This window comes from Folsomia candida, unplaced genomic scaffold (assembly GCF_002217175.1).
Source record: "Folsomia candida strain VU population unplaced genomic scaffold, ASM221717v1 Fcan01_Sc003, whole genome shotgun sequence".
Taxonomy (NCBI): Eukaryota; Metazoa; Arthropoda; class Collembola; order Entomobryomorpha; family Isotomidae; genus Folsomia; species Folsomia candida.
Window position 1 is genome coordinate 6150657 of NW_019091195.1, and position 27346 is coordinate 6178002.

The window sequence follows — 27346 nt, forward strand, 5'->3', positions numbered from 1 at the left end:
AACAGGCAATTTCGCACAAGAAAACTATCACACTCAATTTTGTTCAAAGTCCAAGTGAACAAATAAACTTCATTTCGTTTCAAAGGAGCTGAAACAGCCTTGCCATTCTAGGATTGCTGAACTGAACGGAATGTAATACAAAAGGACTATCTGCTTATTTCTATACACAGTGAATAGCAGGACTAGCAGTGTAATACCCAATTCTTAAAAGTCTTCAGTTTTTTGTGCTATCGTAATGAAATGACGATGGTCGTGGAATGAAAAAATTTCAAAGAAAGCAGAGCATAGTGGAACAATAATGCTGTTCAAGGGATGGGACAAAATCCGTCTAAATTGAAAAGTAGTTAGGTTGGCTTTGTTTTACAGCTAGCCTTTTGTTGTTGTAGTCATCGACCTAAAAGTCAAATTCAAGATCCAATTTGCAGTTTGGAGATCCGTTCATTTGGAGGTTATTTGGATTTCTGAGAAAAATCTGAAATTGTTGAGATTGAAATTTCGATACGTCGAGGGCGGTCGTGAAGTGTGCCTGGGGTGGAATTATTGCATCTAGAGGCCGATTATATGTCAAGTCAACTAAGAAAGAATGTTCCACACGGTGTTTGGTTGGTTGGCATGATTTTGAGATAGAGCAAAACCTATCATTTTGTAAATTTAGTCGGATCAAGTTTTCAAGGATCACAATGGAAGTCGGGAGCCAAACGGAGCCCATGGATCGTCAAGACATATTAAATCTACTCCGACAGAAATCGTTTGAGCTGGAGAAAAAGACAGGCGTGAGTTGTGGAGACCAGGACGAGATTCACTCTGTGGAAATCATTGATGGGGAGTCCCCCCACTTTAATTCACACAATGAGGACACAACTGGCGCCGGGCTGAGGAAAAATAGTCAAGCGGTCGGAAAACAACTTTCTTCCAAGAAATCTCTTAAAGCAGGACATCCTTTGGAGCAGCCTTCACTTGCAGATATGATATGTGACGCCGTGTGGAGTAGGAAGGGCAGCTTTCACTCGCCTGGACCCAGTCGAAGTTCATCCAAAAAGTCACGACTAGTGAGAAGTCAGTCTTTTTCAAAAGGTTATTTCAGAATAATTTTCAGTCAGTCAACCAGTTTGACTTGTGCTAGCACTCAACTAAATTTAACCCATTGGTTACCGATGTCAATTAATGTCTTCAAACTATTAACTTTTAAAATACTTTTTAAATCCCCATAAACCTAGTCAGGGAATTTTCATGATAAAATATCCTCAAAGATAGCAATCAGATAAACAAGGAGACACGCCCCACATGCAATTATATGCAAGTTGAAAGTATCTTCTAAATTCAACTTTGTGACAAAACTAACTGCCATTTATACTTATCTTCTTTAACAAATACAACAAAGGCTGTGTAAAATAAATCCCTTGAATCTGCTCTCCTTCTGCCGTGTCTACTTTCGTTTGTGCTGCTTTTCTTCTTACTCCAAAGTCCCAAGGATCTTGTCTCAATAGCTGAAATACTCTACACGCTGCTCTTATTTCTTCTTCCTCTGTACTAACGCTCCATCTATTTCACTCACTCACTTACTTTCTCCGCCATCCAAGCCGAACCATGCAGCAGGAACAACTGGCTTCCTCCACAATAACAACTTGCCGTCCCGAGTGGAGTGGACTAATACAAATAACAAGAAGCAAAGTCTAAATCTCTTCTTCTACAATAATTTAAAAGGTTCCAGTTCCACTTCGTCGAGCTTATCTCCCACCAAGGCCCATCCAACTGATGGTAGCACCAATGGCACTGGTGGGATTCCCACCACTACTGGCGTCTGCATGGACCCATATGCCAGAAGACCATCCGGTGCTGCGTCGTACATCCTCCGTTCGGCTGGGAACCGTCCTTACTCTTCTGCCAGCCGGGAACACTTACCTACTTCTTCTCCCAAATTTGATTCCAGAGTCCGACGAAGTCAGGGTGACATTGACATAAACAGGCAGATCAGTGCCACACTCAGTATCCCATCAAGGGAAAATTCGGTGAAAAGCTGCTCCAGCAAAAGCACCAGTGGCCAAATCAGTCCTGTCGTCATTACCCCACCAAGCAACACTCCATATGGATACGGATATTGGCCCACGAATCCAACTGTAATGATCCCAGCCCAACCTAGCACTTTCTCCGAGATGACTCCACACTTTTACAGGGGACAAGTTTCGCCAGGCTCGTCCAATTGTTTAACTCCGATAACTCATGGTAGAGGAAGTCGAAGCAGCAGTATTGCCCAAAGTACCACAGGCAGTGGTCATCAACACCAGTTTCGAGAAGAGTTTGAGGATCACGTTAAGCAGAAGCGACAACGGAAATATGTCGTTGTAGGCTTCACTTTCCTCCTGATCGTGGCCGTGGCCTGTGTGGTCATATCCTTGGGCTTATCCAGTCGCGTCACTCCGCCTGGTAGTGTGGACACGGTCCAACTTGTTACGGTGGTGCAAAATTACACTGATGACCAAGAAGAAGGAGAAGGTACCTAATCGTTGTCGAGTACTTATTTAGTGATGGAAATGTTTTTGGGATATGGTGGAGCAAAACTTGTTTGTTTCACCACGACCACGTATTCATGTACTATGCACTGACTCACCTCCTTCTTTTAGTCTGTTAATTATTAGCAAACTTAACTTTCTCTAATAATGCTAAACTCCTGATGAGTGAAAGTCTTGCATGATGGTTTGGTTTGGTGTAACAACAATACTTCAACAACCTATACCTACAATAAACTCGACTAGTATTTCTTTATAATTAGTTTTCACGATACTTTTGTGGTTTTGTGATGCGTGGAGTTAGTGCAGACAAGACCTCGGCCACAACAAGAGATGATTCATTTCCACTAACCCCCAAAATAATTACTTTTCTGAGAAATGAGCCAGCAGCCACAATATATATTTCACTAGAAAATAAACTTTCTCTAACTAACTGTATGCATGTACTTGTAAGAATTTGAAGATATATTGTTCTCCACTAAAATTCTGACGTTTCATTCTGAAGTTTTCATTTTTATTCCTTAAATTGTATTGATCGTCATACATCACAACGGGTACATGCATTATAGAATGGTGCCCATTCACGCCTAGCTGCTACCAATACCACATATATTCTGCTGATAAAAAGATTGTCTGTGCACCCTTAATCACTGGTGAAGGGCTTTGTAGTCGATTCACCATAACTTTTATTGGAACGTTATCACGTTTATTGGCAATTTATGGGATTTTCAGAGTATAACTGGTTGTTGTCTATTAGTACTCAACACGTTAATTGCACTTTCGTCAGTCATTCGGATTTTATTGCGTGTGAATGTAGTGGCCATTAAACAGTTTTGATTCCGGGACACAATAGTGAGATGATGATTCGCTCAGTTGGCCACGGAAGAAACAAACTGATGTTTTTGTGAGAAAAAATTAAATAGCTTGAGCATTGTTAGCCTAAAATTATCTGGGGAATATATACGTACATAAATATTATGCACAAGAATATTTATGCCAAGAAAAATAATTGTGCAGCACAAACTATGTACGAAAGAACCGCACCAAGATTTCTTAGTCTTTCTGTCAATCTTTATCATAACTTTGCTCAGTTTTCCAACTTTTCCAACGAGTTAGTTGGCTGAGTGTGACAACATGAACGTATTTTGCATACACATCTCGACTCATGAATACAGAACTATTACATTTACCAGCCAACCACAGCATCTCAGCAGCCTCGAATTGCACTTGGAGTTGAAAATCAGTAGTGAGTGATGGATGTGTAGTTAGCAAGCATCAACCGATTTTTTGCCACTCGTCTTCTTCCCCACGTCCACACATACGCAGGGAAGACAGACGACGAGAATCGAGGTTCAAGCCAGAGTTGAAATTGGAAGTGATAGAATGAAATGGGAAAACTACGAAGCGTGAAAAGTGAGATTCAATATAACCATCATTTCCGGAACCGAAGAAGAGAAAATTACTTTCTCTGGTGAAACTTGCTGCTGCTCAAGTTAAACTCAGTCACTTTATTCACCACCCCTTTGCAGTTGTCCCATAAAATTCTGTACTCACCAGCTTAACCAGCAGCACATTCTATTCTTACAATAGTTTAAAATTTTCTCTCTCTCTCTTTCTCCAAAGCATTGTCAAATTATACTTACTGGATAATAGTATAAAGATGTTTCACTCGGGTGAACTTTTTTAACCTTTGACCTGTTGTACTCAAACGACCAGAAGTAGCGTACGCGTGTAAAAAATGGCTCAAACCCTTTTTGTCATAATGCTGCAAAAAAGCTCGTATTAATGATCCGAGCGTGTGAGAACAGAAATATTCAAATTGCTTGGGCTAGCCTAGCTGGCTTGCTCGTGTAGTTGGAATTTATATGTAGATATGCAACCCTCGGTATTATTATGCTTCGTGTTTCTTCTTGGTGAGACTTATTACACTCGTGTACGCAGAATAAGATAAAGCCAGGCAGGCGTTTCTGGTTGTTGTTGTTCTTGGAACTTATGGATAGCAAACTGCTTTCTCCACGGTATAAAAACTTTACAAAGTTGAAACATGTCTTCAGCACCAGAGGTGAATTGCGAGAAGACGCAGCTATTCCCTGAGGAAAGTTCAGTCAAGGAAATTCCCAGCTCACTCATTGGATTAGGGTATGAGTGAGAGCATAATCAAGTTTTGAATCTCATCACTTTCTCCAACTCCCGTCAAAATTTACTCCCCATCAATTACACGCATCGTAGTTCCGGCCTCATATTCAAACTATGCATGCAGATTAGTCACGGGGCAGGGCTGAAATTGTGCGTACTTTGTACGGTACGGATGAGTATATTAAATATTGCGGGCATGGTGCGTATTATGAAACTGTGCGTTGCTTGCTGCTTGGATAAATACGTAGGATTGGGTAGGACGGCATGCAAATTTGGCGCTACATATACTGCCAAGTTAACATCAACACCAAGGCCAAGGATTTATTACCTCCATCCGAATCTAATTTACAATGTGTGTCCCCGGTGCATGAATCGTAAAGCTTGTTGTTGGTAGGGAAAGTTTCCAGATTGTCGGACTTGGGTGGGATTTTCTTGCTCGTGATGAAAGGTAAAGTAATTGGAATTGAGCTCTGAGGTTGTTGGAATGGGTCACTCTTCTCGGCAGGCAAGAGATTGCAAGTATTGAAACCATCAAATGACGAGACTAACTGGCTGGTGCAGCACAGAACTGTGATAGATCAACCCAGTGGCAGGCAAAATACGTAAGCCAGTTGGTGAAAGTCTAATAATAGGTTTAGTGTGGAAATAATTTTGTTTCAATTCTACAAACTATCAACTTTAGTAAACAGAGCATATATATTTTAGGAGTATGAAACGAATGTAAAATTAAACAAGTTTCATAATTAAGTTGGAAAGTAAATTAAATGTTGATTGTTCTCACCACATGTAGTAGCTGGCAATTCCACTTATTACATATGCATACTCGTATATGAGTCGTGAATAAGTGTAACGTGCTGATCCGACTTAGGATTAGTACGAAACCAGACGCCTTTTACTATTAATAGCTGACCTGCGTAATATGGGGGAACCATTGAATTTCTCATGTCCGTCTGTCTTTTAAAAAGTTTTCAATTGATGCCAATTGAATAGGAGCTGCTCCCCTATTGAATAACTCACAATTAGTAAGTAACACTACTGGTATTGAACAATAGGTAAGGCAAAATGACGAGAATCGATGCAAAAGTGTATAATAAACGCAATAAATAATTATACAATTTAGAAATAATTTTACTTGGAAATTATGTCAAAATTGTGGGTTCATTTTCTCCGGTTATTCTGCACCATTGATGTGTAGAGGTCAAAAGTATGTCAAAATATTGTGACGATTTTATCCGTTTCTTCAATGCCATACCATTGGTGTGTAGATGTAAAAAAAATTATGTCAAAATCATGTATTTACATATGTGTACTTACATATTTTCCCTGTATTACAGGGCAAGCTGTTTCCAAGTATTTCCAACATTATTACGGTTTATTTCATCATCACAATTATGCTTTGCAGGGTGTCTCTTGTAGTAGTTTCCTTTGTATGATGAATCAAATAGTTGTATTGTAGAAAAGCATAATACTTATTGTATTAATTGGCTCTCTTCTCTGTGATAAAATCTTTTCGTGTGAAGTTTTATGCATATTCGATGAAAATCGAATATGCATAAAACCCACATCGTTTTGCATATCTCTCGTTAATTCTACGCCGTGCCTATAAAAATAAACAATGTTTAATTTTGAAGAATGCTGACGACTTTGTCAACCGAATTTCATTACCAAGTGGATTGCTTCCTATGTCCCGGAAGAATTTTTGACTCGAGTATTAAGCTATGCTATTTGTGTAGTAGTTTGTTCTGTAGGGATGGATTTTACATATTCTCCCAGTTCCCCCTGATGGAATGGGCGATCGTTTACATGTGAAATTGGGATCATTTTGTAAAGAGCAAAGCAAATCTCCGTTTATTGAAATAGTTGTTGTTGTGGGTGGTGGGACGAGGACGGAGGACGAGGAAGACATGACAAAAACAATTCCTTCAAGTCTATTCCCCATTTGCTTTCTCATTTATTTTCTCCATGAACAAAACCAAACTTGGAAAATGATGTGTAGTAATATGGAAGAACATGGGCTGTTGAGTCATTCGCTTAACCAAGGCCTATTACCATACAGTATCGACCGAAAACATTTTGTGTATTGCCCTGCTCTCTATTCCCTTGAATCCATTTGAATTTCAAACAGTACAATTTGCACAATATATTGGGCAAAATCTCCGGAAGGCACCAACGCAGAAACAATATTGCAGAATTTCATGAACACAGTGAATCATTTTTTTATATACTCAAAAGAATCAAAAGGAGCAAAAAGAGCTCAAGTTTCCACCACCAACCGATCCTTACTGATACACCTTTTCAGTTCAATCGCCTCATATTCTAAATGTGATCACTTGGCGTTTTAACACGCTAACGCAACAACTACTTCATCAAATGCTGCGTTAATATTCCCCTCCAGTTTGCTCAATCCTCTTCTATGGGATCTTCGAGCCTGGCTTCTAATTACTCGTAATTACCAAAGTTCTCCGTGGCCAGACGGAACAATTAGCGTTGTAAATATACATTATGATTTTTTGTGTATCCAACTCCAAGCAAGAAACGTGATTCTGCTTAATTAATGCTCATCTTTAAGAAGGAGAGAAAGTGGGAGAGGCGCAACAAGGGGGAAGAGGAGAAAATCCTCTCATCCGTTATAATAGCTTGTTCAGCGTGCGTAAGTAACATTAAGCGATTTCATTCCACCACCACCTTGATGAAAAAGTTGCTTTCTCTCAATTTGAGAATCATCCTCCCTTTGTTGCACTCTGCTGTGCACTTTCCTTCTTCTGGGCTGCATGGGGAAGGACGAAAATGGAATTTATTTTACTCCCATTTGTGGAAAATACCCCACACACACTGCGACTGTAATAAAGCGTGTTTTATGACGGGAATACAAAATAGTCTGTCTCTCTGCCTGAATATCTACGTAATACGTACTCATGGGAAAAGTGGTATGATTTCGTTGGGACAAGAAATGAGGCTGGCATGACCCGGAATAATTTATCACTCTGCTCCTGGTACGAGGAGAACGGTAGACTTCACTTTTGTGCAATTGCTTCTAATGCTGCCTTTCATTTGCGAGTAATAAGGCCCAATTTTAACGGGGTCCTTGGTTGGTTTGTTTTTTAATGGATTGTATTAAACTATGCTAATCATTCAATTAATCACAGGAATTATGTTTATTTATTTTGCTTCAATAGTCTAAAAGCATTTGCAGCTTTCCAATATCTTTCATGCTATGGCATGATAAAGCAATCCTTGAAATTTATTTGCTTAGTTTTACGAATAGAGGTGGACACTTAACTTGTGAGAAGGTAGAAGATAACCTTAAACTGAGATTACTTTCTTTCTGTTACTTTTAGTGCGGAAAGAAAACGAAAATTTGATGCGGGTGATTCAGCACACATCGCCGAACCTCAACCTAACGAACACGAGCAACTTTTCGACCCCAGTTCCACCACCCCCTCTGCTAATAGATGATCAAGATGAGAGTAGTGGAAATTACAATAACAATAACAATAATAACTTTGGGGGCTCGTCTCTGACAAGAAGTGTGATCACTGTTGACCCCGGACCAGGGCCTCTTCCAAAAGTTGACTCGTCTTTGGAACGAGACATGGGAATAAGATCCATGAGAAATGAAAGTGAAAGTCCAACGACCAACTCTTCATCCTTTACTTTCACTACCACCAACCCGGCACCAATACCACTGGCACCACTGGACTTTGATAGAGATCGGGATGAAAGTGGGACCCTAAGTTCAAGTTTAATTGCCGACATTCTACTCAGCAGCAGCAGCGGCGACAGAAAGACTAAAACTCGTGTTGATAAGCCTAAAAACAAATTTCCCGTGGATAATGTCATGATGCAAGATGCTGCCGTTCCACTTGGCAATTCAGAAACTTCTATAAACGCAGAAACTCCCTACACTGAACAAATTATTAGCGATAGCGATATCGATGAAAATGAATATGATAGAGTTAGAACAAGCATTGTCCTTCGATGATGATGATTAGTTTTCCTCGTCCTCAGTTTGCGCTAAAGTAGAAGCAATCACCATGTTTTAATATGCCAGCATCCGCGTTCAATTGTTATTGCAGCGCTCAACCAAGAATGTGGAAGAAATTTTACTTAGACGCAGGACAAGGAAGTTTTACTTCAAAGGAAAAATATGTGATCAGTTGGATTATTATGCATGACAAACAACTCATGAACGGACTTCAGCACGCGATACGATATGCAATGCTAATTAATACCAAAATTTGCTAAACAGCTACATAACAAATATATCTACTCATGGAGGGACATGCAGTATTTAACATGCAATTAGTGATCGTGGGCAATTTTTATATGTACAAATAGCATTCGTGTGACAAGTTTTTCACTACTCTTGCATAGAATGCAAAAGTTGTTAGAAAAGGTATTTTTACTAAAGAGAGAAAAACAAAAAACAAATGCATCTTACGTGTAGAAGAATTCCATGCAGTTTTACAAGGTCCGATATCAATGAAATGTATTCCCTGCAAATATTTATTGCAAGGGGCATTAGATTTATCTTGAATGCATTCTTCAAGCCAAGGATACAGATTTGTGTACTTATGTGATGTGTATAGATAGCTAACTAATAACAATGTCCCCCAATAATTACCCCACCCAAGTACCTTCCATACCACACGTATAGCTATTTAGTTCCCCACTGTTTTTAGTCGCATGATTTCTCCAACCTTAAACGAGAATATATACTAAAAACCTTAGGGGAATCTTTCCTACAAAACCCTATGAAATTATGAAATTGCCCTATTTTATACTCTATAAAGGACTACGTTACGTACTTTCTCTCCGTAGCGCATCTTCCCGTTTAATAACCAAGACTTTGGACTGCTCAGAAGAAGAAGAAACACTTGTCAGCAGCAGTCTTTCAGATTGTCAGCGTTGAAAAGTACTCAGTGCTGATCTAACACAATTTATGGTAAATGCATAAAAATAATTGTTGGCGTTGATGGAACACGTCAGAGTATAAAATATATTGTTAGTGGCCTTGCTTTATTAGCATGGAATAAATAATAATTCGAAGACAAGTTTAAAGTCAAAATGCCAGGCCAATAACAGCGCATACATAATAGCAGACGACGACGACTCTTTGTAGAACACATTTATTAACGTTGAAGCAATCATTTTAGAACAAAATCATTAACTAACATTATAATTTAACGTGTTAGATTATGACAAGAAACTGAAACTCTATCGTAGCGTCTAGCTCTACAAACTATTATTACTATGCTATACTGACTGTAACGATATACTTACATGTATGGTACTTGACATAGCGTTTATTATTAGTATAAATATCATTATAATAAATCCGGACGGGAAGAGATGAATAGTAGAAATGTAACAAATAAAGTAATATACGAATTATAAAAATAAATCCTTGTTTCTATTGTTCACCAGTATTGCTATTTTACACATGTATATATTTGTTTTTTGCATACAATCAAGGCTAGTTTAAAATGTAATCATCACGATAAAACAAGTCGGAAGACTCCTTGCAATTCGCAAATCGATATTATGCATTGGTGTGATTCTCCATACATGATTAATTTGGGTATTTAAAATTTCGTCACTATAACAGGCTTTCTCCTAGATCGCCACTGCCATGTCCGTTCGTCTCATGCTCGTCTAAAATATCATCTTGGTCATCTTCAACCTACAAAAATCACATAAATTGTCATTCATTCTTTAGATTTATTATCATTAGTCAATTCTTACCGGTATCCCATTCTGACGAAGCGTTGTTTTTAAAGTGGCAATTTTATTGTCCTGTTCCGTAAGTAATTCCAAAAGTTCGTCTTGGTCCTTTTTCATCTTATCAAGTTCTTCAACCATCACTTTATTTTCCTCTTCCAATTTAATAGTCAATTCCTCTTGTATCGGATTTTTTGTGGACGTACTAAGTGACTGTTCCAATTCGTGAACTCTATATTGCTAGAAATCCCCAAATACAAATCATAAGTATTTGCTTCCTATTTAAAACAAAAACATGTGTTCAACCATTATTCAACCAGAGACTCACCAACTGTTGAATTAGGTAATCTTTCTGAGCAATTGCAGCGTTATGGTCTTCAATTGAAATGTTAGCTCTATTATTTTGTTGATTCAGTTCAAAGGTTTCTCTGTGTGCTTGTGCTAAGGCCAATTGACTTTTCAGCTGGTTGACTTCAGTTAGCATTTCTTCAATTTTTCCCTGAACATATAAAACTCAATTAATCCTTTTCTATAATTTATCCGTCTACTCAATACATATACAAAATTGCAATACACGATTACCTGAAACTCCTGATTTTTGTCTTTTAGCTCCCCAATTTCTTGCTTGCACCCTTCAATAGTCTCGTCTTGAGTCCTAATGACTTCTTTATAACGACTTATCACATCGTTTGGGGATTGATGATTGTTGACCATGTGACCCATGCTGTTAATGTCTGATCTAGAGTTTTCATGCGAATGGTGCGGGTTGTTGGGCTCACTAAGCTGGAGCACGATAAGCGATTCATACTTCTTGAAGACCATGCAGAATGAGTGATCAAAAACCAAGTCAGAAGAGTGTTTGGCAAGCAGTTGTGGGTGCTTTAGGGAATGTAAGTACAAGTCTGATTTTGAAATTTGCCCTAAACCATCAGTTAATGTTTCCATTCGTATCCTGTTATTAATCAGTTGGATCAAATTGTCCTGCACGTAAATTGTAAGCACGATTTGTAAAAAAAATCACCAAACTCAATACAATCAATCTTAAGTACCGAAGTTACCTTAGAATATGCCGCCACTGTGTTTGGATTAAAATACAAGCATAAACCAATAACGAATGCAGATACTCCTTTCACAAGAGCTTCCTTTTCATCTGACTCGGGAGATGTTATCTGAAAAAATACAAGCAGGGTTAATTATGTATATTGTTATCGATTTTCACTTGGCATAGAAATATTTTATCCATTACCTGGTTGATTAAAAATGGTACAGAGTTTGGATTAGAGAGAAAATGTGTGATTGCTGGTTGTGAATTCTCTAACCATAATGAAATAAACTGTAAGAGGCCAATTTTCATCTGCCATTTCGTACTCTGTAAGAACAACCAACAACAATCGCCATGAAGAAAATATTACTTTATGACTTCTGGCTAACAGAATATTGTATAACCACTACCTGCTGTAGAACTAGAATAAGATGGTTCATAAGTGTAGACGCTGGAGTGTTTGCCTTTGTTGCAAGTTGAACTTTCAGCAGATTCTCCCTTTGCGTTGGACTGTCAAGCAACGCGTGACTTAACGATATGGCCGAAAACCAATTGTTGGTTAGTTCCCTGCTAAAAAGGCCAGTACAGAGAAGCTGACCTGATGTGACTGTTCCAGGTGAGGCTGAAATTTATACACATGCCAATTACGTTTACATTTCACAATATTTCGCGCAAGCCAAATAAGTACACGAAGATACCTTCTGTAGACGCTGGGAGCAAGGTTTTGACAACATCATTTTGACCTTTTTCATTTTTAAACAAGTAGCATTGAATACAATACAGGACCGTGCATCGAAGGGACAATGGCTGACGTTCGTTAACCAGTGTCATTAGTAGAATGACTAAAACGGGCCTGCAAAAATACAAATCATCGAAATATGTTCATACAAACAACGTTATACACCTTAATTACATTATTTTTACGATATTTTCAGATCTTATCAGCAATATTCATTGCGAGCTCGATCACATATTTCCAGCAAAAAATATTGCTGTGTAATACTGGAGCTCAAGCTCGAGTATCTTTAAATGTACATCATAATTGGTAAACTACTATATCACTACTTTTTGTATGTTTTACCTTGGAGGATCTGAAGGTGCTTCTACTTTTCCAAAATATTCTTGATTATCTCTGCCACCTCGCATTGCCTCTGCAACAGTCGCTATGTACGAGATATAAGCGATTAGTGTCATTTAGTGATTTTTTAATTACGTTATCCGATTCAGTTAGTAAAATTGTTACCGATTGCTTCAGTTAATGTTTCCGACGGTATTCCGTTCGCCAAGATGATATTGCAGAGGCACTCTAAAATTCCACAAGCCTTCAGAGATTTTTGGCACGCTTGAGTAACATGGCTAGGATTCAGTGGTGAAACGAGCCTTCGTACAACAAACAACATGTGATAAAAATTTGAAACTTTTTGTGTTGGCCAGCCCAATTCTGGATCATCGGGAAGCTTGAAGAAGGGAACCAACTTCTTGACATAATTCCCTAAACAAAAGCAAACATATGAAAATATTCAATTTATAACTTAATCTGATAGATTTTCTGATCAGCAAACGGTTTGATTTACCTTCACGGAAAAAAGTTTGATTACTAGTGTTATTTTTCAAAAGGTTCAGAAACAATGATAAGCAATCTTCCACCACAGGGCCTCCATCCGAGTAGCCCTCCTCTTGAATTATTTGCAAAATCCGATCGAAACCATTTTCAAATGCAATAATTTTTTGGATACTAGCATTATTCCGGGTTAGAGCAATCAGTAGAAGAATAGACTAGAAAACGTAAGAATAATCAATGATTAGATTATCACAATCTAAATTATCACAGCAATCCTTGTCACTTGTGCCTACCTCATTGCGAATAAATTCTCTGGAATCACTGAGAAGATCCATGATCTTGGAAATGCCCATTGGACTAACAAGTAAAATCTCTTGCACATCTTTCGGTCTATTGGTCAGCAAGTTTGTCATTAGCCTAATTAAAGGAACTCTAATTTTATAGTCGTATTCTTCAAGAAGTAAAAGTAAGTTGGCTATGTTTTCTGGCTTCTTGGAAATAATTTCGGTGAACTGTTCCCCAATTCCTTTCACGTTGGGGTCCTCGTCATCCAGTAACTCTGGGGAGGTGACATTGAGGAGACACTCTACAGCGTAGGTCATAATTTCCGTGTCGACTCTGTCCAAGCCTAGCAAGTTGAGAATGGCATCCATTCCTTGCGCCCCAACTTCAACTCTATACTTGCGTGACAGGGACTTGAGCGCCCGGCAAGCGTCTCGACGGTCATCGAGTAGTGTAGACGTAATTAAACGTTCCACCAACCTTTCGACCTGCATTAATTAAATTACATATTAGTCAAATCATATGATGATAAAGGTCATTTTGTATCACGAACTATTAAACACGTTAAGCTCTTTATGCTATACCGTTTCTGCTCCTGTGGCATCTTGTCCAGTACTTTTCTGCTCACCGCCCCCACCCAACACAGTTTTAAATCCACTTTTGAACAACTCCATTGGATGCACTACTGGGTAATCAATTTCATTAAATCGTAGTTCAAATTTCACTTCTTATATTTTGTATCATTCAAAAACGCATTCGCCGTTTCTTTATTACTTTTCGATCTTCCTAACAGTCCATCATACTTCGTGTCTCGCGTATGTAAATAATGTCTAGTTTACTAAAAATTAAAATTAAACCAGCCAAAAATTTGCACAAATTAAATTAAATAAAGTCACAAGCTGGGTATTTCGTTGTGACAAGTTGGCAATCTGGCAAATTGAAATCTGGTGAATTCCCGGATACCCGCGAAGCGAAGCCTGCGGATTATGCTGCACACACAAACAGATGTAAACATGTAAATGGACATTGAATTGGATACTGGACACTACGTTGGTTGAGTTTGAGTTATCTTTGGTAAGGATTAAGTTTCATCAGGAACAATTAGATAATTTCCAATTAATGTTATAATTTTGTATGAACTAGTGTTAATTATTTTAGGGTCGGTAGGCCAAGGTACCAAATGCACCATGGCTGGACGTGTAGACAAAGTTACAACGTTCAAACTTTTCGTAAAAAACCTGGGTTATGGAACAACGCAGGAAGAGCTGAAAACTGTGTTTGAAACTTGTGGACGAGTAGTGGAATGCCAGATTTTTAAGAACACGTTGGCCTTTGTTGTGAGTTAATAATAAAACGCAAAGTTGAGATACCCTTTAATAGGACTCAACTTGACGTTACATAATTTTTTAATCCTGTATTTACTTTTTCCATTCAAAATTACGATTTTTGTAGCACATGGAAGATGAAATCAGTGGTAGGAATGCTATTCTGATGCTGAATTCAAAGCTAATCAATGGTAAATGTATGGCTGTGGAGGAGTCGCTACACAAGGAAGGCCCTAGTGTGGCGTCAACCCGTCTCAGAGTTCGAAATGTACCCACTGCTTTATCGGCCAATGCTTTGAGAGATCTATTCAGAAAGTATGGCGCCATACTAGCCGTGGAGATTACAGATAATGAAGCAATAGTGGTACGTCAAAATATTTATTATATATTATTTGAACAACAGTACGGAATTTTGCAATTGATGCATTATTTTAGACAATCGAAGCCATTAGTGATATGCGAGCAGCTATAAATGATTTAAATGGGTATGCATGGGATGGTCAGCAAATAACTGTGGAGCCAATCTTGAACACGGCTATAAGTTACAGCCCAAAGAAAAAAATGCCTTGGTATGACGCCTATCCACAGAAGTACAGCGGTCCTCCAAGAAATGACATGCGTAACGGTCCACCACGACCCATGTTCTCGGGGAGAGGATTTTATCCACCACCCTCACGAGGGGCTAATTTTTATAATCCAGAAGGACGAGTTTTACGAGACCCCGTTGGAGCTGGATTTCCTCCACCGCCACCAATTGTTTATGGAGTTGATCCACCACCGCGTCCTGATGTTCCAGCAGCGATGGGACGTGGCAATAATCATTATTCGAATGTTACTATTGAACCATTGTTCTTCAAAAGACACGAGTTTAATAACAAACAGCAGCAGCAACAACCAAATCAAGACATCTCATCATCATTTGATGAAGATGTATCACTCGACAATTTAGATAATGCCGGTATTTCATTTGAGTCGCCTCAAAAATCTAATTCTATACCATCATCGAATTCGTCTGGTGAACAGCAGCTGTTGACTGATCATCAACGACAAAGAATCCCAATGAAACGTCATGCGGTCGAGTCATTTACACCTGAAGCAGGAGAACAGGTGAGAGTTTTATTTTATTAGATCCAGGCTACTAATGCAATGAGATTCTTATTTATTGGTTTGCACTATCAAATTTTAGTTCCCAGTGCCTGGTATGATTGCTCCTGGGACATTTAAACCTCCCAAAAAGTATTATTGCAATCTTCCAAATCGCCCTAAAAAGAAGAAGAATAAGTCTCAGCCAAAACCTCAGCTTCCAGTCCCAGAGGATATTTATTTCCAGCGACCAGTTCCTGATTTCTCGAGCTATTATACAGATCCAAGTACTCCAGTTTCCTTACGGCCATTTCCTCCTCCGTCGAATCCGTAAGCGAAATGTACTATTTCCCAAACTTATTAGTAACTAATAATTAATACTTGTTTAATTGTGTGTCGTTTTAGAGAATATGATTATACCGATGACATTGATGTCTAAGGGCGATGATCTGATACTAAACGCGGTAAACATTTCGACAAAGCAGACATTACATCAACTATTAGTGATATATTTAATTTGTATTGTAATGAGACAAATTGAATAATGTTATTTACTGTAAACAAGACTGATTAAAACACTAGTAATTTTCATATAAACACATCGCGTTTTTTTCTTGCATGAAAATGAACTCATTCAGTAAAACAAATTCTTTTGGTGTTATAAACGAAAGCAAATCTCTGGAACTTGATCCATGTCATTATCTTGCACAGCTTCTTTAAATTTAAATGTTACTTTTCCTTCTGCACCTAAATATTACAATTCTAATATCAATTAATATCGATTATAAATCATGATTAGTATTATTATTATTATTGTCAATTACCACAATTGGCAACAATTTGTGATTCCCCAACTGAACTTTTATAGAATGTTTCTTTTCCTTTCACAATGTACGAAATCGTGTACAAAACATCTTTATTGATCCGAACTGGTGTCTTGAATTTGATATGAAAAACATCTTCTGTTACTAAACTCTTTACATTCGTGTCCATAATTTCTGCCAATGTGTCAGTCATTTCATGATTCAGTATTTTCACTCCTACGTCCAACACTGCGTTGGGTTCGATGGCTCTGAAAAATCCTAAACTGATGACTCTAATATCACGATCTGTTTGAAAACAAAAATTGTTCCATTGTCTTCCAAAGTCAAAGCCGTGTCCTTTTAGCCGTCGCAAGTTGTAGACAAAATAGCTCAGAGACCTCTTTGTCGTGTTGAATTTAAGTTGCACATCAGGCTTTACCTCCTCTCTTTTCTCTTGTGGCGTCGTCATAAATCTGAAATACAAATCAATCTGAAAATACACATTAGATTTGGAATGAAGGAGCGGGAAAAACAACAAAGAGCTTCTCTCATATGCAACCCGGCAAACCAATAATTTAGTTCTTTGTTGTTTCTCTTTGAATCATAAATATAATTTATTGTTGTTCACAAAATGATTAGTGATAGTGAGTTATTGCGACAGGAGCCTAAAGTGGGGGTGGATCTATTCTTCTGGAAAGACGACAATGATGACATCCAAATGCGTGTCATGACGGAGCAGGATATTAAAAGTAATTTTAATTATTTACACTTCACTCTAAATAAATTTGTGAACCAAATGCTAATAAATTGTATTATTTTAGAGAAACTAACTCAAATTTACTTCTCTCTTCTGACTGACAAACACGGGGATATGAGGGACATGACTGTGAATAAGGGGCCAGCAAGTACGTGTCTTATAGTGAAAACGGAATCTGTCGTCGGTAATTTTAATAGCAACGCTTTGGACCTCGATGGTTGTAAAGTTAAGTAAGTGATAAATGGTTCATCTTACAAACATTCATTATCAAGATGCATTTACAAAAATGAACAATTTACAGAGAACTTGAAGAACAATGGGGTTGGAAAGTTGACCCTAAGTTGACCTACTCTTTCCACATCTACACGGATGATTCTTGGGTCGCTGACCAACTCAGATTCCGCATTCGGAGGAAGTTTGGAGTAGTGTGTGCCAAAGCCCCATACAGCTCAGAAGTAGTGTTGGCCAAATATGCCGAGAAGATTGATGCACATTTGCGGCAATTTCTCCATCGTCTTCCGCAAATCAGGGAGGATTACTTCAACAACCCTCCTCCTCCTCCTCCAGAAAAATTACAAAACCCTAGACCACTCCCACCATCACAAGAAAGACGCAAATGTGTATTATGTGGTGAAGTTATCCAAGGGATCGCGAGTGGTCATTTGCAACACATGATTGTATGCATTTCTTATTTTTTCAAACAATTTCAATGGTATTGTATATAATATTAATGTTTCTAGTCAAGCCACTACTCCGATGCATTCCCTTGTAATCTGTGTCCCTGCAGTTTTGCAACACCAGCTAGCCGACATTCTCATCGAGCCATGTACCACCCAGGAACAGAACCACCAAAGAGGAATACATTCGGGATCCCCGATATTAATGAGGAGGACGCTGCAAAATGTGATGCCCTGATGGAGCTTCTCCCACTTGAAGAGGGGTCAAAGGCCATCAAGTATAGGTGCATTTGGGGACGAGATAGTGGACGAGAGTGTGGGAAAATGCACACCGGGTTGTTAGTTTCTCGGTAATTCACTTTGTATGTCATGGCCTCATGGGAATTATTATGCTAATATTATTATTATTGATGTTACAGTGAACACGCCTGTTCCCACTTAGGACTCAAACCGCACACTTGCCCTGCATCAGGATGTTACTATTCCTCTTCATTTTACAGCACCACTGTCAAACACTACAAAGTATGTACTCCACTTTAGTTATTTAGTGGCATTATTTTAATCATGTATTGCTCCCCTAGAATGAACATCAAGGAGAAGAAGTAGAGGACAAAGACTCTGAGGAACAAGATGATGAACCCCCAGACAAAAAGACAAAATCTTCAGCTCAACCACGACAATCGAGTACACGAAAGAGTTGTTAATGACGCCGCATCGGGGGCATTTCCACATTCAAAGGGATTTGAAGAAGTTTTTTATATTGTTAATAGTGCAATATATAAAATTTATTTATTGAATAATAGAGGAAAATAATAATTGTAATAATAATTGACTACCTGAAAATGGTGACGGTGTCCTCTAATGGCAAAATATTTTTGGGTACCACTTGCAGAGAAAAGTCTTCAGGGCTCATGTTAGTGAATCTAATGAGTGGAATCACGTCCTTTAGTACGTCATACATGAAGGATGAATCGTCAGGATTTCCGTTCATTTTCAAACATTCACCTCGACCCCACGAGTAAACTGCAGAATAATAAAAGTATTAAATATAATGTAACAAAACTTGTATAACTTCCTGAAGAGAATTATTTATGAACCTGCATTGAACAAATCAATCTCAGCTACGTTAAGTTCGTCGTTTTTCAAAATTTTTCCCAAGTCAGTCTTGTTAATTTTGGTAATTTTTCCAGAAGTGAAGAGTGAATTTGCATTGTGCAAAATATATTCTTCGGTCGCCTTGTTGAGATCAGGTTCATCCATGAGCTCGGCAACTTGATAGATTTGCATAACGTTTTGAACTGTGAGAGCATCCGTTAGCTGTTCGATGCATTTCTTTATGAGTTGGTTGCACATGTATTTTTTCCCAAGGACAAGAACTGAAATGAGTTTGTCGATATCACTGGTCGAGAAGGAGCCAGTGTATACAAATTCGAGAAAAAATTTGAAAATTTCCATCTCCTCGTCAGGAAGGGAGATTGTTTGCATGTGGATTTCTTTCGATTGCCACCGTTGGCCGAACATTGTTTCAAAAACGGGCGAATGAAGAACGAGCAATATTTTATGACATTCGATCACTTCCTCGTCAAACCCAACCGAGAATGCGACGTCCGTGAACAATTTGTTATTCCAAACGTACAGCCACCGATCTGTAGATTTGGAAAGGACGACTTGCCAAGGTTCCAAAGTCGCTGATGTGGTCCTATTGATTGCTTTCTCTTTTCCTGTATTTATTTCCCCCATTTTTGTAAATTTTTCAAGGCATGTACCAATACTGTATATAGGAGAGGAGGATCTTTAATCGCCTAAAACGTGCATAAATAAGATACTACTTCCTCGGTTCTCTGTAAACTCAGATGTGTGTGCAATTTCTATTTTTAGAACGTTACACATTACACTGCGTGCGAATCTCTGTCCTATGAAATGTGCAAGATGCATCTTTCTAGCCCGAGTCGGGGCATATGGAACCGCAAGTTAAGCCGAAGCTGGGCAAAATCGGTCTAGGGGTTAGTGGTTGACCGGTGGGGGTCATAGAGGTTGGAAGGGGAAGCCTTAAATTTGGCATAGTCCTGCAGGGGCAGGTCAGATTAACAAATACGAAGCAGATTTTACGATTTTGTTATCTAAGGCCCAATAGGGTGACCAAACTAATTTTTTAAATTTGTTGCAGAAAGTTGAATTTTGGTATCCATTAAGGCGCAAGGGCACATTCAAACTAAAGAATACGAGGTCAAATTTAGGAATACTTTTGCAAGATGAATCCTGACCCATACAGTTTTTCAAATTGGAAAGCTGAAATTTTGAATGCTAGATTATGGGAACATTTTTGAATAGTAGTTGAATAGTAGTAATAGTAGATTATGAATAGTAGTTGGGCCATCTGACAAAAATTTAGAAGTGGACTGTGACCCTATGACTCGGCCTAAATAAACACTGCATACAGTAATAATGATATGCTTATAATTATGTAATATGATGAGTAATAATAACACGCTTATAATTATTGTACGTACAAATGCTATTAGATACCCATCGTATCCACATATGAATATGCAATATTTAAGAACAATAAAAGAGAGACGTGGATTTCTTGGCGTCTCTTCTGGCACTGCGAGTGAGCTACTTAGGTTCGGAAGAGAAAGTTGTGCGGGGAAAGCGGAGAACGGCCGGTTTGCGGTTGCGGGAGAGAGTTGCTCTTTCAGTGACACATATAGTAAAACACTCCCAGCAACAACTCACCCCCAATTTCTACCCTCACTTCTGGCAGTTGCTTTCTCCAGCATCTGTAAAAGGGAAATTAGAAGAAATTACAATGCAGACCAACTAGTGATTAGTTAGTCCAGATCACACCATTTGTTCTCAGTTCTCAACATGTTACACATATTCTCAAGTAACTTTTTACTTTTTCTGAAGTTCATTTTGTTATTCATTCATGTAATTATTGTGTCACAACTGATGAGTTACAGATTCACTGATACTGATCTAATTTTATGGTTTCTAGAAAATGGGAGAATCTTTCATGAATGCTGCTGTGGGATGGGGCTCTGGTTGACCAGAATGGATTAAGTGTTTACTTTCTTCCGGTGACGCAAGACTGAATAATTACAAATATAAATATTGCACATCACACTGTAAAATGTCGCTAACAATTGTAAGATACAAGATAGCCCTTTGCTTCGTGGCTCTGGGTCAAGTGGTGGGGCTGTCGTTGTTATTTTTGGGAATTGTGGGTAACTTGGAGTTGAACCTCCATCAGGAGCAGCAAGACAATATAAATGGCGACGATACTTCGAAACACAAAATTGATTATAAGCAAGTTATTGATCCCGAGACGATGCCTAATCAAGTAGTTTTGATCATTGTGGACGCATTGAGAGTGGACATGATGACCCCGACTAACTTTCCCTTCCTTTTAACTTCCTTGAAAAATCACAAAAAGACTGGTGTATTGTTGTATAACGTCACGGTGGACTCGCCAACGGTTACGCTTCCAAGGGTTAAGGTAAGCTACTTTCTATTCATGTGTACCTAAACATTTCTAATAATTATAACTACATTACATTTGCCATCCTATAATTGTACAGACCATGATGACTGGAAAGGCACCCACGTATTTGGACATTCTCAAGAATTTACAGACGTCGGATAATAGTTTGTCTTCTAATCTACTAACGCAGGACAACATTATTAAACTTCTTAGGGAGAACAGAAATGATTTGGGAATTTGTTTTTTCGGGGATGAGACATGGGTAAGACATTTGGGGCTTCTGCCCGTATGTACATTTTTTCATTGATAATTTTATCGATGACAAAATAAAGATAGGGCAATTCTTAGTCGAGTTTTCTGTTGATCGGACGGAGGTATATGCTAATATATTTTTTTGCTACGCAGCTTCGCCTATTTCCTGCCGATCAAGATGGGACGTCAAAATTCTTTCAACAATCAGAAGGAGTTACTTCCTTTTTCGTGAAAGACTTTCATGAAGTTGATAATAATGTGACTAGGAATTTAAACAATATTCAAGACTGCAAATTTTTAATTTTACATTACTTGGGCCTCGATCATATAGGCCACGTTTACGGTCCAACGGAACGACCAGATTTAATTAAGAGCAAATTAAAAGAAATGGACAAAGTCATTCAAAAGATTTACAACAGGATTTCAAAGTTAAAAGGTCATTCAAATAAAAGTGTTATAATCGTCACTGGTGATCATGGAATGGCTAATGTTGGAGGACATGGGGGAAGCAGTTACGAAGAAATTACTACCCCTTTGGCAGCTGTTATTACTAGCATCTCGCACATGAAGAATCTGAAGCCGATAGTCTCCTCAATTAACCAGGTTGATATTGGTAGGAATTCTCCATTTTCTGTATTAAATAATCTTTAGAGTAAGAAATCATGCATGGCCATACATAATTTGATGAAAAATATTTGCTATTCTAATAGCTCCCACATTGGCTGCTTTGTGGAGGCTGAGAATGCCAGAAGAATCACAAGGGAAACTGATACTAGAAATTGTAGAATCTTTCCAATCCAGTCAAACGCTAGCACACACATACGAAGATAATTGTAAACATTTGATGAAAATGCTTGGTGAAGCAAGAATTGCTGCAACTTATCGACTATGGTTCAACGAGATTTCCAAACTTGAGAAGCCACTTTCGATTAAAAAGTATATTGAACTCGAAAACGAACTGGCCGTTGCACTAAGGTCTTTAAGGCAGGAACAGGGAACAATTTCTGGACATTATGTTTTGATTGGTGTAGTTCTATTGATTATTGTTGAAGGCGTAGCATTTTTCTTAACTGCACGGATGCTATCGGTTGTGTGGAATGGAGCAAATTATGCTGTGATTTTGTCAATACTTCCACCTTTGCTTATATATTTCAGTTCTAGTTTTATAGAAGAAGAACATTATATCCGTTATTTTATATTTAGCTGTGTCATGTTAAACCTTTATTGGTACAATGTTACTGATTACATGAGTGCGTGGAAACTGCTGAAGGTTTTATTTTATCATCGAATTCTAACTACATTCAATCAGACTGGGGATAAATGGAGTCATATACCGGACATAAACGACATTATAATTTGGGAAAACTTGACATGGCTCTCTGCACTGATTGGAACTATTCTTGTTTGGAGATTTCTAGTTTATTCGGGTAGGGATACAAAACTTTGTGCTATTTCGCTCGGATTGACCTGGTGGTGCAAAATTGTGAATAAGAGCGAATTTCTCTCAAAACTATGGCCATTTTCGTAAGATTTGCATCTTTAATGTTGTCAATACACATGTATGAAAGGCTACAACTATAAGTAAATAAATTATTTTCAGGTTTTTTGGTGAAGTGGGTATTCAACAAATCACATTTTTAATGATCCTATTTCACTCAATAATTACATTGTGGAGAAGATCAGCCAGAGAAAGTATCTTCACTGGAATTCTGCTAGTCGTTCTGCATCTTCAGCGTCAGCAAAATATATTGGTAGTTGGACTGCTGTTGACAGGACTGTTGGAACTCATTTCGTTTTTCCATCATCATCAAATGCTGAAATTGGAATCCCAAACAAACTTAAGCAAAGTTGCAAATAATGTACCGTTGTCTACTCAGGTTGCGTTTGTTTGGTTTGCCCATAATTCCTTTTTTTACCAGGTATATTATGGTTCTTTATCAACTTACAGGAATTACTTATCTAATCCTTCCAAATTTTTCAGGGCAATTCTAACGGATTAGCGACGATCGATGTTAGTGCTGGTTATATTGGTCTTGGATCATTTGCTTCAAATGTTTTAATCGCGATTTTTATTTTCCTAAATACATATGGAAATCCTTTTCTTGTATATCTACATTTTGCATCCATCAGGTATGACTTTCTTATCTGTGTTCATCGTTTTAAATTATTAACTTAAGTAAATTAACCTCAAATGTTCCGTTGTAGGTCTGATACTAAAGCCACTACCTCCAACAATTCTACTTACCATGTCTTGTCAAATAAGAAACCTAGATATCGGAACAAAATTTCTAATCCACTCCCTGTGATAAGCTTACTCTCGAATGGGGTGGAATGCATAATTTACTCTGTCACATTGCTCATGTTCTCCAACCATTTGTTTATTTGGTCAGTGTTTGTGCCAAAACTGTTATATCTTATTAGTCAAACTGTGATGCATTTAATATTGAATATTATTTATTTATTTATTTAAAATATTTTTTATCCCAGCAATAAATGAAGTATAGTTATGATTCATAACTTATGAACGTGTGCATATGCTTAGCTTATTTTGATTTTTATTAACGATAAGCAGTGAGAAGTTAAAATAACCCTTGGTCAGAACTTTTGAAGGACACCGGATGTTTCAGATGCACTCTTTTACTATGTTTGTAATATCTGCTTCGTTTTGATCTGTATCCATCATTTTGAGGCATCAAATTTAGATTTTGGTTGACTTTGGGTGGCAGTCCCACTACCTCGTAATGGATGGTTGGATGATAACCCGTGTGATCGCTAAAATATGTTACCACTTGCATTCGCCTAAATCAAAAATAATTACCGATTACTTATTGTTTTTGCCGAATTTTATTTTATAGACATAATTTTTACCCGTCAGGTAATAAGACATGGTAGCGTCCTTGTGCTCTAGAGTCCTTTCTAGTCTCCTCGTGTCCAAAATAATTTCCACCCCCATGAACTTGGTATTTGAAATCATAATTTGGAGTTTCCTATTCACAAATTTATGTTATTAGCTAATTAGACTTTATAAGCATCATGCAGTTATTTACATATTCCGGCGTGTCCAAATTTTGGAGTTGTTCTCCATACACAGACGCCATTTTCTCTTGAGGGGCATGTAAAATGTCTAAATTGCTGGATCCTTGTCCACCAGTGAAACCCCCCAGTCTTCGACTTTGGTATCCTTGCCTGCGCTGTTGCGATGTAGGGACTGCATGGATCACAATGGTAATGCACAGCACCGAGAATCCAAAATATTTGTCGGTCTTTGTTGGCAGCCACATCTTGGATTTTAGTATGAAGAATACCACAAATTCTGCAGCCAACTGAACTCGCTTTGCTTTTCAAAAATGAAAGAATCCAAACTTTCTTATCGCCACGAATAATTATCGGAAAGAGTTCACTTTGAATACGTAATATTTATGTAGAGTGACTATAATTTAAATCACCAACAATAAGTTATCAAACGATTCGTCAATCCAATCTCAGCCAGATGCACATGTTTATGCATTCTGTCAAATTACGCTTTCACGAGAGATAATTCTCGATATTAAAATTGAATGAATTTGTTGTTGGTTGCGGTGTTGAGAAACAGTAGGGCGTCTGACTGGCCGATCTGATTTTGTGCACGACGCTTTCTTCACACTCGAAAATAAAAATGAACAAAGGACAATCGATCAATGAGCCTTTTATTCAACGCGTTGCTGACCACACAAGTATTCTGCTCCTCTGGGATGTCACTTGTGCTAATGAACACGTAACTTTATCGGCATACGTATTTAAGAAGCATCGGCCCAATATCAAACCATAACAGTCTGATCTTTATCATTGTTTAAGGTGAGTGTTTTTGGATGAGAGGGTGAATGGAAGTGGGTCCCTTTGTGCCCCTTTTCGATGATGATCAACTTCCCTTTCGTTAAGTATCTCACCCTACATACATCGTAATTCGTCGCTAAAAAAGGCAGATTCACTCTTAAACTTCTTGCCCATGCGAAAAGGAAAGCTTGATCCTACAAAGTTGAGCGTTATGCCGCCCAACTTGTCTTATAAATATGTATTTTGAGTATTTGAGCTGTATATTAATTATAAATTACATTTATTTAAGTAAGCAGTAAAAACTTCGGTATTGTTTCTGGGAGAAAACATTGGGACCTGTTTATATGTTTCCAAAATCAATCCGATCATATTTTACTGGGTGTATTTTTTAAATTATTGTTAGCATTAGAGTAAAAAAATGCGAGTCATTTATTATCTACTAGCACTTCCTTTCTGGCTTGACGAACAAGCGTTTCCAATGAGTGAAATACTTTCAGCTTAATCTACGGTGAAGATTGTAACATGTTGCGAGAACTTGCACGCATATTACATTTACATTTTTAGTGTAGTCACTGATGGATGATTGTTCTTGGTGAACTTTCGTCGACAGTTCAAGTGACATGACACGAGAGAGGTTGAGCGCATTAAATATTAATTCACAACTTTTAAATATTTAAAGCTTGCCTAGCAGATATTTTTACGGCAGAATTTCAGCTACTATTAAAAAACCTTTTACAAAAGTATACAAGGAATTGTGATTAACAAGTAGTAGGCAATAATTGCCAATCATCTTGTATGCAAACGATACCTTTTCATTTCCTGCAACAATTTTAGGGAATGTATAGATTATCGTTATTAATTTCCATAAATCGCTTTTGCTCTATTTAATTTGTTAACGGTGAAAAGTTTGAATATCATTTTATCCGAATATGTAATGTCGCAATGTTCAGTCGAATGGAAGTGATTTTATCCTTAGAAATCTAAATCATGATCAGATAAGAATCGGTCAGTCAGAAAACGTTTCGCTTAACTACATTTTGCAGGATTGCATCATATTTAAGTAGCAATTATTCTTAATATATTTTTCCTGATAAAATGTTCAAAATAATACATATGTAACAATAGTGGTTAAATACCTTGTTGATAATTGGCTTGGGGAGCAGAGAGAAAACCCGAATATTGTGTACTATTGCTTCTGTAATTATCCGATGTTTGTAGAACGTAGTAGCCATTCCTTCAATTGATCATAAAACATAGGGGTTAAAATACCGATATGTAAACCTTAAATGTCATTGAGCCGTCATGTCATGACTGCTCATCATCTTCATTTGACCGTCTAACTCTTCAAAGTTGTTCAATTAGGTGCACAATATCTCCCTTGTGCACCTTTTTAGACATTGCTTATTTACTCTTTTTTGTTGGTCTTTGATAAGCTCTAGCGAGATTCGATTGATTTGGTCGGGGGCGTAGCTGCACACTTCAAGTGTCCAAATTTCTATTGAAGACTAATGCTTCAAATCAATATATTCTATTATTTAATATTTCATTTACTTAATTCGTGCAAGATGAACTCCGTCTGAAGGATTCTCCCCTTTGTATTTGTCTCACGGAGATCTAATCATTCATATTTGGATTTGGATCAATCTGCTATTTTGTGGAGATGACGAAACTCAGCTCTGTCGGAGTATCTACAGGGCAAGTGACAATGATACGAGTGCATATGCATTGGCGAGTGCTTATTAGTGCCAACTAAAACAACAGTGGTTAACCAATAATATAGAAAAATTGCTTGTCATCCCTTCATCGTATCATATTCCCCCTTATGAACTAATGATGTTTGTTAGAGATGCAAGACACCTTGTACTGATTTAATTAATTCAAGGTTTTGCAAATCTTATCGCTG

The 27346-nt window shown here is 37.9% G+C and overlaps 7 protein-coding genes across 8 annotated transcripts in view; 4 read left to right on the forward strand and 3 right to left on the reverse strand.

Moving 5' to 3' along the window:
- LOC118434771 overlaps positions 1-9813 on the forward strand; it is a 37315-nt gene extending 27502 nt beyond the window's left edge. The window contains exon 6 of the mRNA XM_035848968.1: positions 7982-9813. Coding sequence (XP_035704861.1) covers positions 7982-8625 — 644 coding nt within the window. The 3' untranslated portion in view covers positions 8626-9813. The remainder of the gene's footprint in view (positions 1-7981) is intronic.
- On the reverse strand, positions 9757-14171 carry LOC110846364 (general vesicular transport factor p115). The gene is made up of 13 exons (XM_022093085.2): positions 13834-14171; positions 13261-13737; positions 12981-13182; positions 12650-12898; positions 12488-12569; positions 12105-12259; positions 11817-12028; positions 11611-11733; positions 11423-11533; positions 10947-11345; positions 10693-10863; positions 10389-10604; positions 9757-10326 (listed from the first exon to the last, which is right to left on the reverse strand). Exons 1-13 carry the CDS (start codon positions 13921-13923, stop codon positions 10243-10245), a joined length of 2571 nt encoding a protein of 856 aa, XP_021948777.1. The 5' UTR covers positions 13924-14171; the 3' UTR covers positions 9757-10242.
- Positions 14172-14208: 37 nt separating this feature from the next.
- LOC110846368 lies at positions 14209-16254 on the forward strand. Its single transcript, XM_022093088.2, has 6 exons — positions 14209-14323; positions 14408-14586; positions 14702-14938; positions 15010-15681; positions 15761-15987; positions 16063-16254. Exons 2-6 carry the CDS (start codon positions 14437-14439, stop codon positions 16094-16096), a joined length of 1320 nt encoding a protein of 439 aa, XP_021948780.1. The 5' UTR covers positions 14209-14323; positions 14408-14436; the 3' UTR covers positions 16097-16254.
- On the reverse strand, positions 16151-19908 carry LOC110846366 (BTB/POZ domain-containing protein 1). Its single transcript, XM_022093087.2, has 4 exons — positions 18992-19908; positions 18731-18917; positions 16482-16933; positions 16151-16404 (listed from the first exon to the last, which is right to left on the reverse strand). The coding sequence occupies exons 1-4, from the start codon at positions 19632-19634 to the stop codon at positions 16316-16318; spliced, it is 1371 nt and encodes a 456-aa protein (XP_021948779.1). The 5' UTR covers positions 19635-19908; the 3' UTR covers positions 16151-16315.
- Positions 16983-18956, forward strand: LOC110846369. Of its 2 annotated transcripts, XR_002547582.2 has the most exons (7): positions 16983-17209; positions 17282-17447; positions 17519-17894; positions 17958-18244; positions 18314-18416; positions 18476-18712; positions 18787-18956. XR_002547582.2 is itself a non-coding variant. In XM_022093089.2 (6 exons), the coding sequence occupies exons 1-6, from the start codon at positions 17092-17094 to the stop codon at positions 18596-18598; spliced, it is 1173 nt and encodes a 390-aa protein (XP_021948781.1). In that variant the 5' UTR covers positions 16983-17091; the 3' UTR covers positions 18599-18956. The 2 variants fall into 2 exon arrangements, 1 of the variants encoding a protein (XP_021948781.1); XM_022093089.2 differs by having other exon boundaries at positions 18476-18956.
- Positions 19909-20498: 590 nt separating the features above from the next.
- LOC110846365 (GPI ethanolamine phosphate transferase 2) lies at positions 20499-24147 on the forward strand. The gene is made up of 8 exons (XM_022093086.2): positions 20499-20781; positions 20893-21393; positions 21476-21640; positions 21784-22243; positions 22341-23154; positions 23231-23549; positions 23612-23760; positions 23836-24147. The coding sequence occupies exons 2-8, from the start codon at positions 21028-21030 to the stop codon at positions 24098-24100; spliced, it is 2538 nt and encodes an 845-aa protein (XP_021948778.1). The 5' UTR covers positions 20499-20781; positions 20893-21027; the 3' UTR covers positions 24101-24147.
- Positions 24148-24163: 16 nt separating this feature from the next.
- LOC110846371 (pro-resilin) lies at positions 24164-25381 on the reverse strand. Its single transcript, XM_022093093.2, has 3 exons — positions 24678-25381; positions 24499-24617; positions 24164-24429 (listed from the first exon to the last, which is right to left on the reverse strand). The coding sequence occupies exons 1-3, from the start codon at positions 24909-24911 to the stop codon at positions 24210-24212; spliced, it is 573 nt and encodes a 190-aa protein (XP_021948785.1). The 5' UTR covers positions 24912-25381; the 3' UTR covers positions 24164-24209.
- Positions 25382-27346: the final 1965 nt, after the last annotated feature.

Bases quoted from the DNA above. Each gene is read 5' to 3' on its own strand.
- LOC110846371 (XM_022093093.2), bottom strand. From the start codon at position 24,911: ATGTGGCTGCCAACAAAGACCGACAAATATTTTGGATTCTCGGTGCTG. The intron at 24,618-24,677 runs GTAAATAACTGC...ATTTGTGAATAG, and splicing joins ATTTGGACACGCCGGAATAT to GAAACTCCAAATTATGATTT. The intron at 24,430-24,498 runs GTAAAAATTATG...TTTTTGATTTAG, and splicing joins CATGTCTTATTACCTGACGG to GCGAATGCAAGTGGTAACAT.
- LOC110846364 (XM_022093085.2), bottom strand. From the start codon at position 13,923: ATGGAGTTGTTCAAAAGTGGATTTAAAACTGTGTTGGGTGGGGGCGGT. The intron at 13,183-13,260 runs GTAGGCACAAGT...TACGTTTTCTAG, and splicing joins GAGAATTTATTCGCAATGAG to TCTATTCTTCTACTGATTGC. The intron at 11,346-11,422 runs GTAACTTCGGTA...ATTTACGTGCAG, and splicing joins CAGTGGCGGCATATTCTAAG to GACAATTTGATCCAACTGAT.
- LOC110846366 (XM_022093087.2), bottom strand. From the start codon at position 19,634: ATGGGGGAAATAAATACAGGAAAAGAGAAAGCAATCAATAGGACCACA. The intron at 16,934-18,730 runs GTAGTCAATTAT...TTTGTATTTCAG, and splicing joins GACACCGTCACCATTTTCAG to ATTTATGACGACGCCACAAG. The intron at 16,405-16,481 runs GTAATTGACAAT...TGTAATATTTAG, and splicing joins ACAAATTGTTGCCAATTGTG to GTGCAGAAGGAAAAGTAACA.
- LOC110846369 (XM_022093089.2), top strand. From the start codon at position 17,092: ATGATTAGTGATAGTGAGTTATTGCGACAGGAGCCTAAAGTGGGGGTG. The intron at 18,245-18,313 runs GTAATTCACTTT...TTGATGTTACAG, and splicing joins ACCGGGTTGTTAGTTTCTCG to TGAACACGCCTGTTCCCACT. The intron at 18,417-18,475 runs GTATGTACTCCA...TTGCTCCCCTAG, and splicing joins CCACTGTCAAACACTACAAA to AATGAACATCAAGGAGAAGA.
- LOC110846365 (XM_022093086.2), top strand. From the start codon at position 21,028: ATGTCGCTAACAATTGTAAGATACAAGATAGCCCTTTGCTTCGTGGCT. The intron at 21,394-21,475 runs GTAAGCTACTTT...ATAATTGTACAG, and splicing joins TTACGCTTCCAAGGGTTAAG to ACCATGATGACTGGAAAGGC. The intron at 23,550-23,611 runs GTATATTATGGT...CAAATTTTTCAG, and splicing joins ATAATTCCTTTTTTTACCAG to GGCAATTCTAACGGATTAGC.
- LOC110846368 (XM_022093088.2), top strand. From the start codon at position 14,437: ATGGCTGGACGTGTAGACAAAGTTACAACGTTCAAACTTTTCGTAAAA. The intron at 14,587-14,701 runs GTGAGTTAATAA...CGATTTTTGTAG, and splicing joins AGAACACGTTGGCCTTTGTT to CACATGGAAGATGAAATCAG. The intron at 15,682-15,760 runs GTGAGAGTTTTA...ATCAAATTTTAG, and splicing joins CACCTGAAGCAGGAGAACAG to TTCCCAGTGCCTGGTATGAT.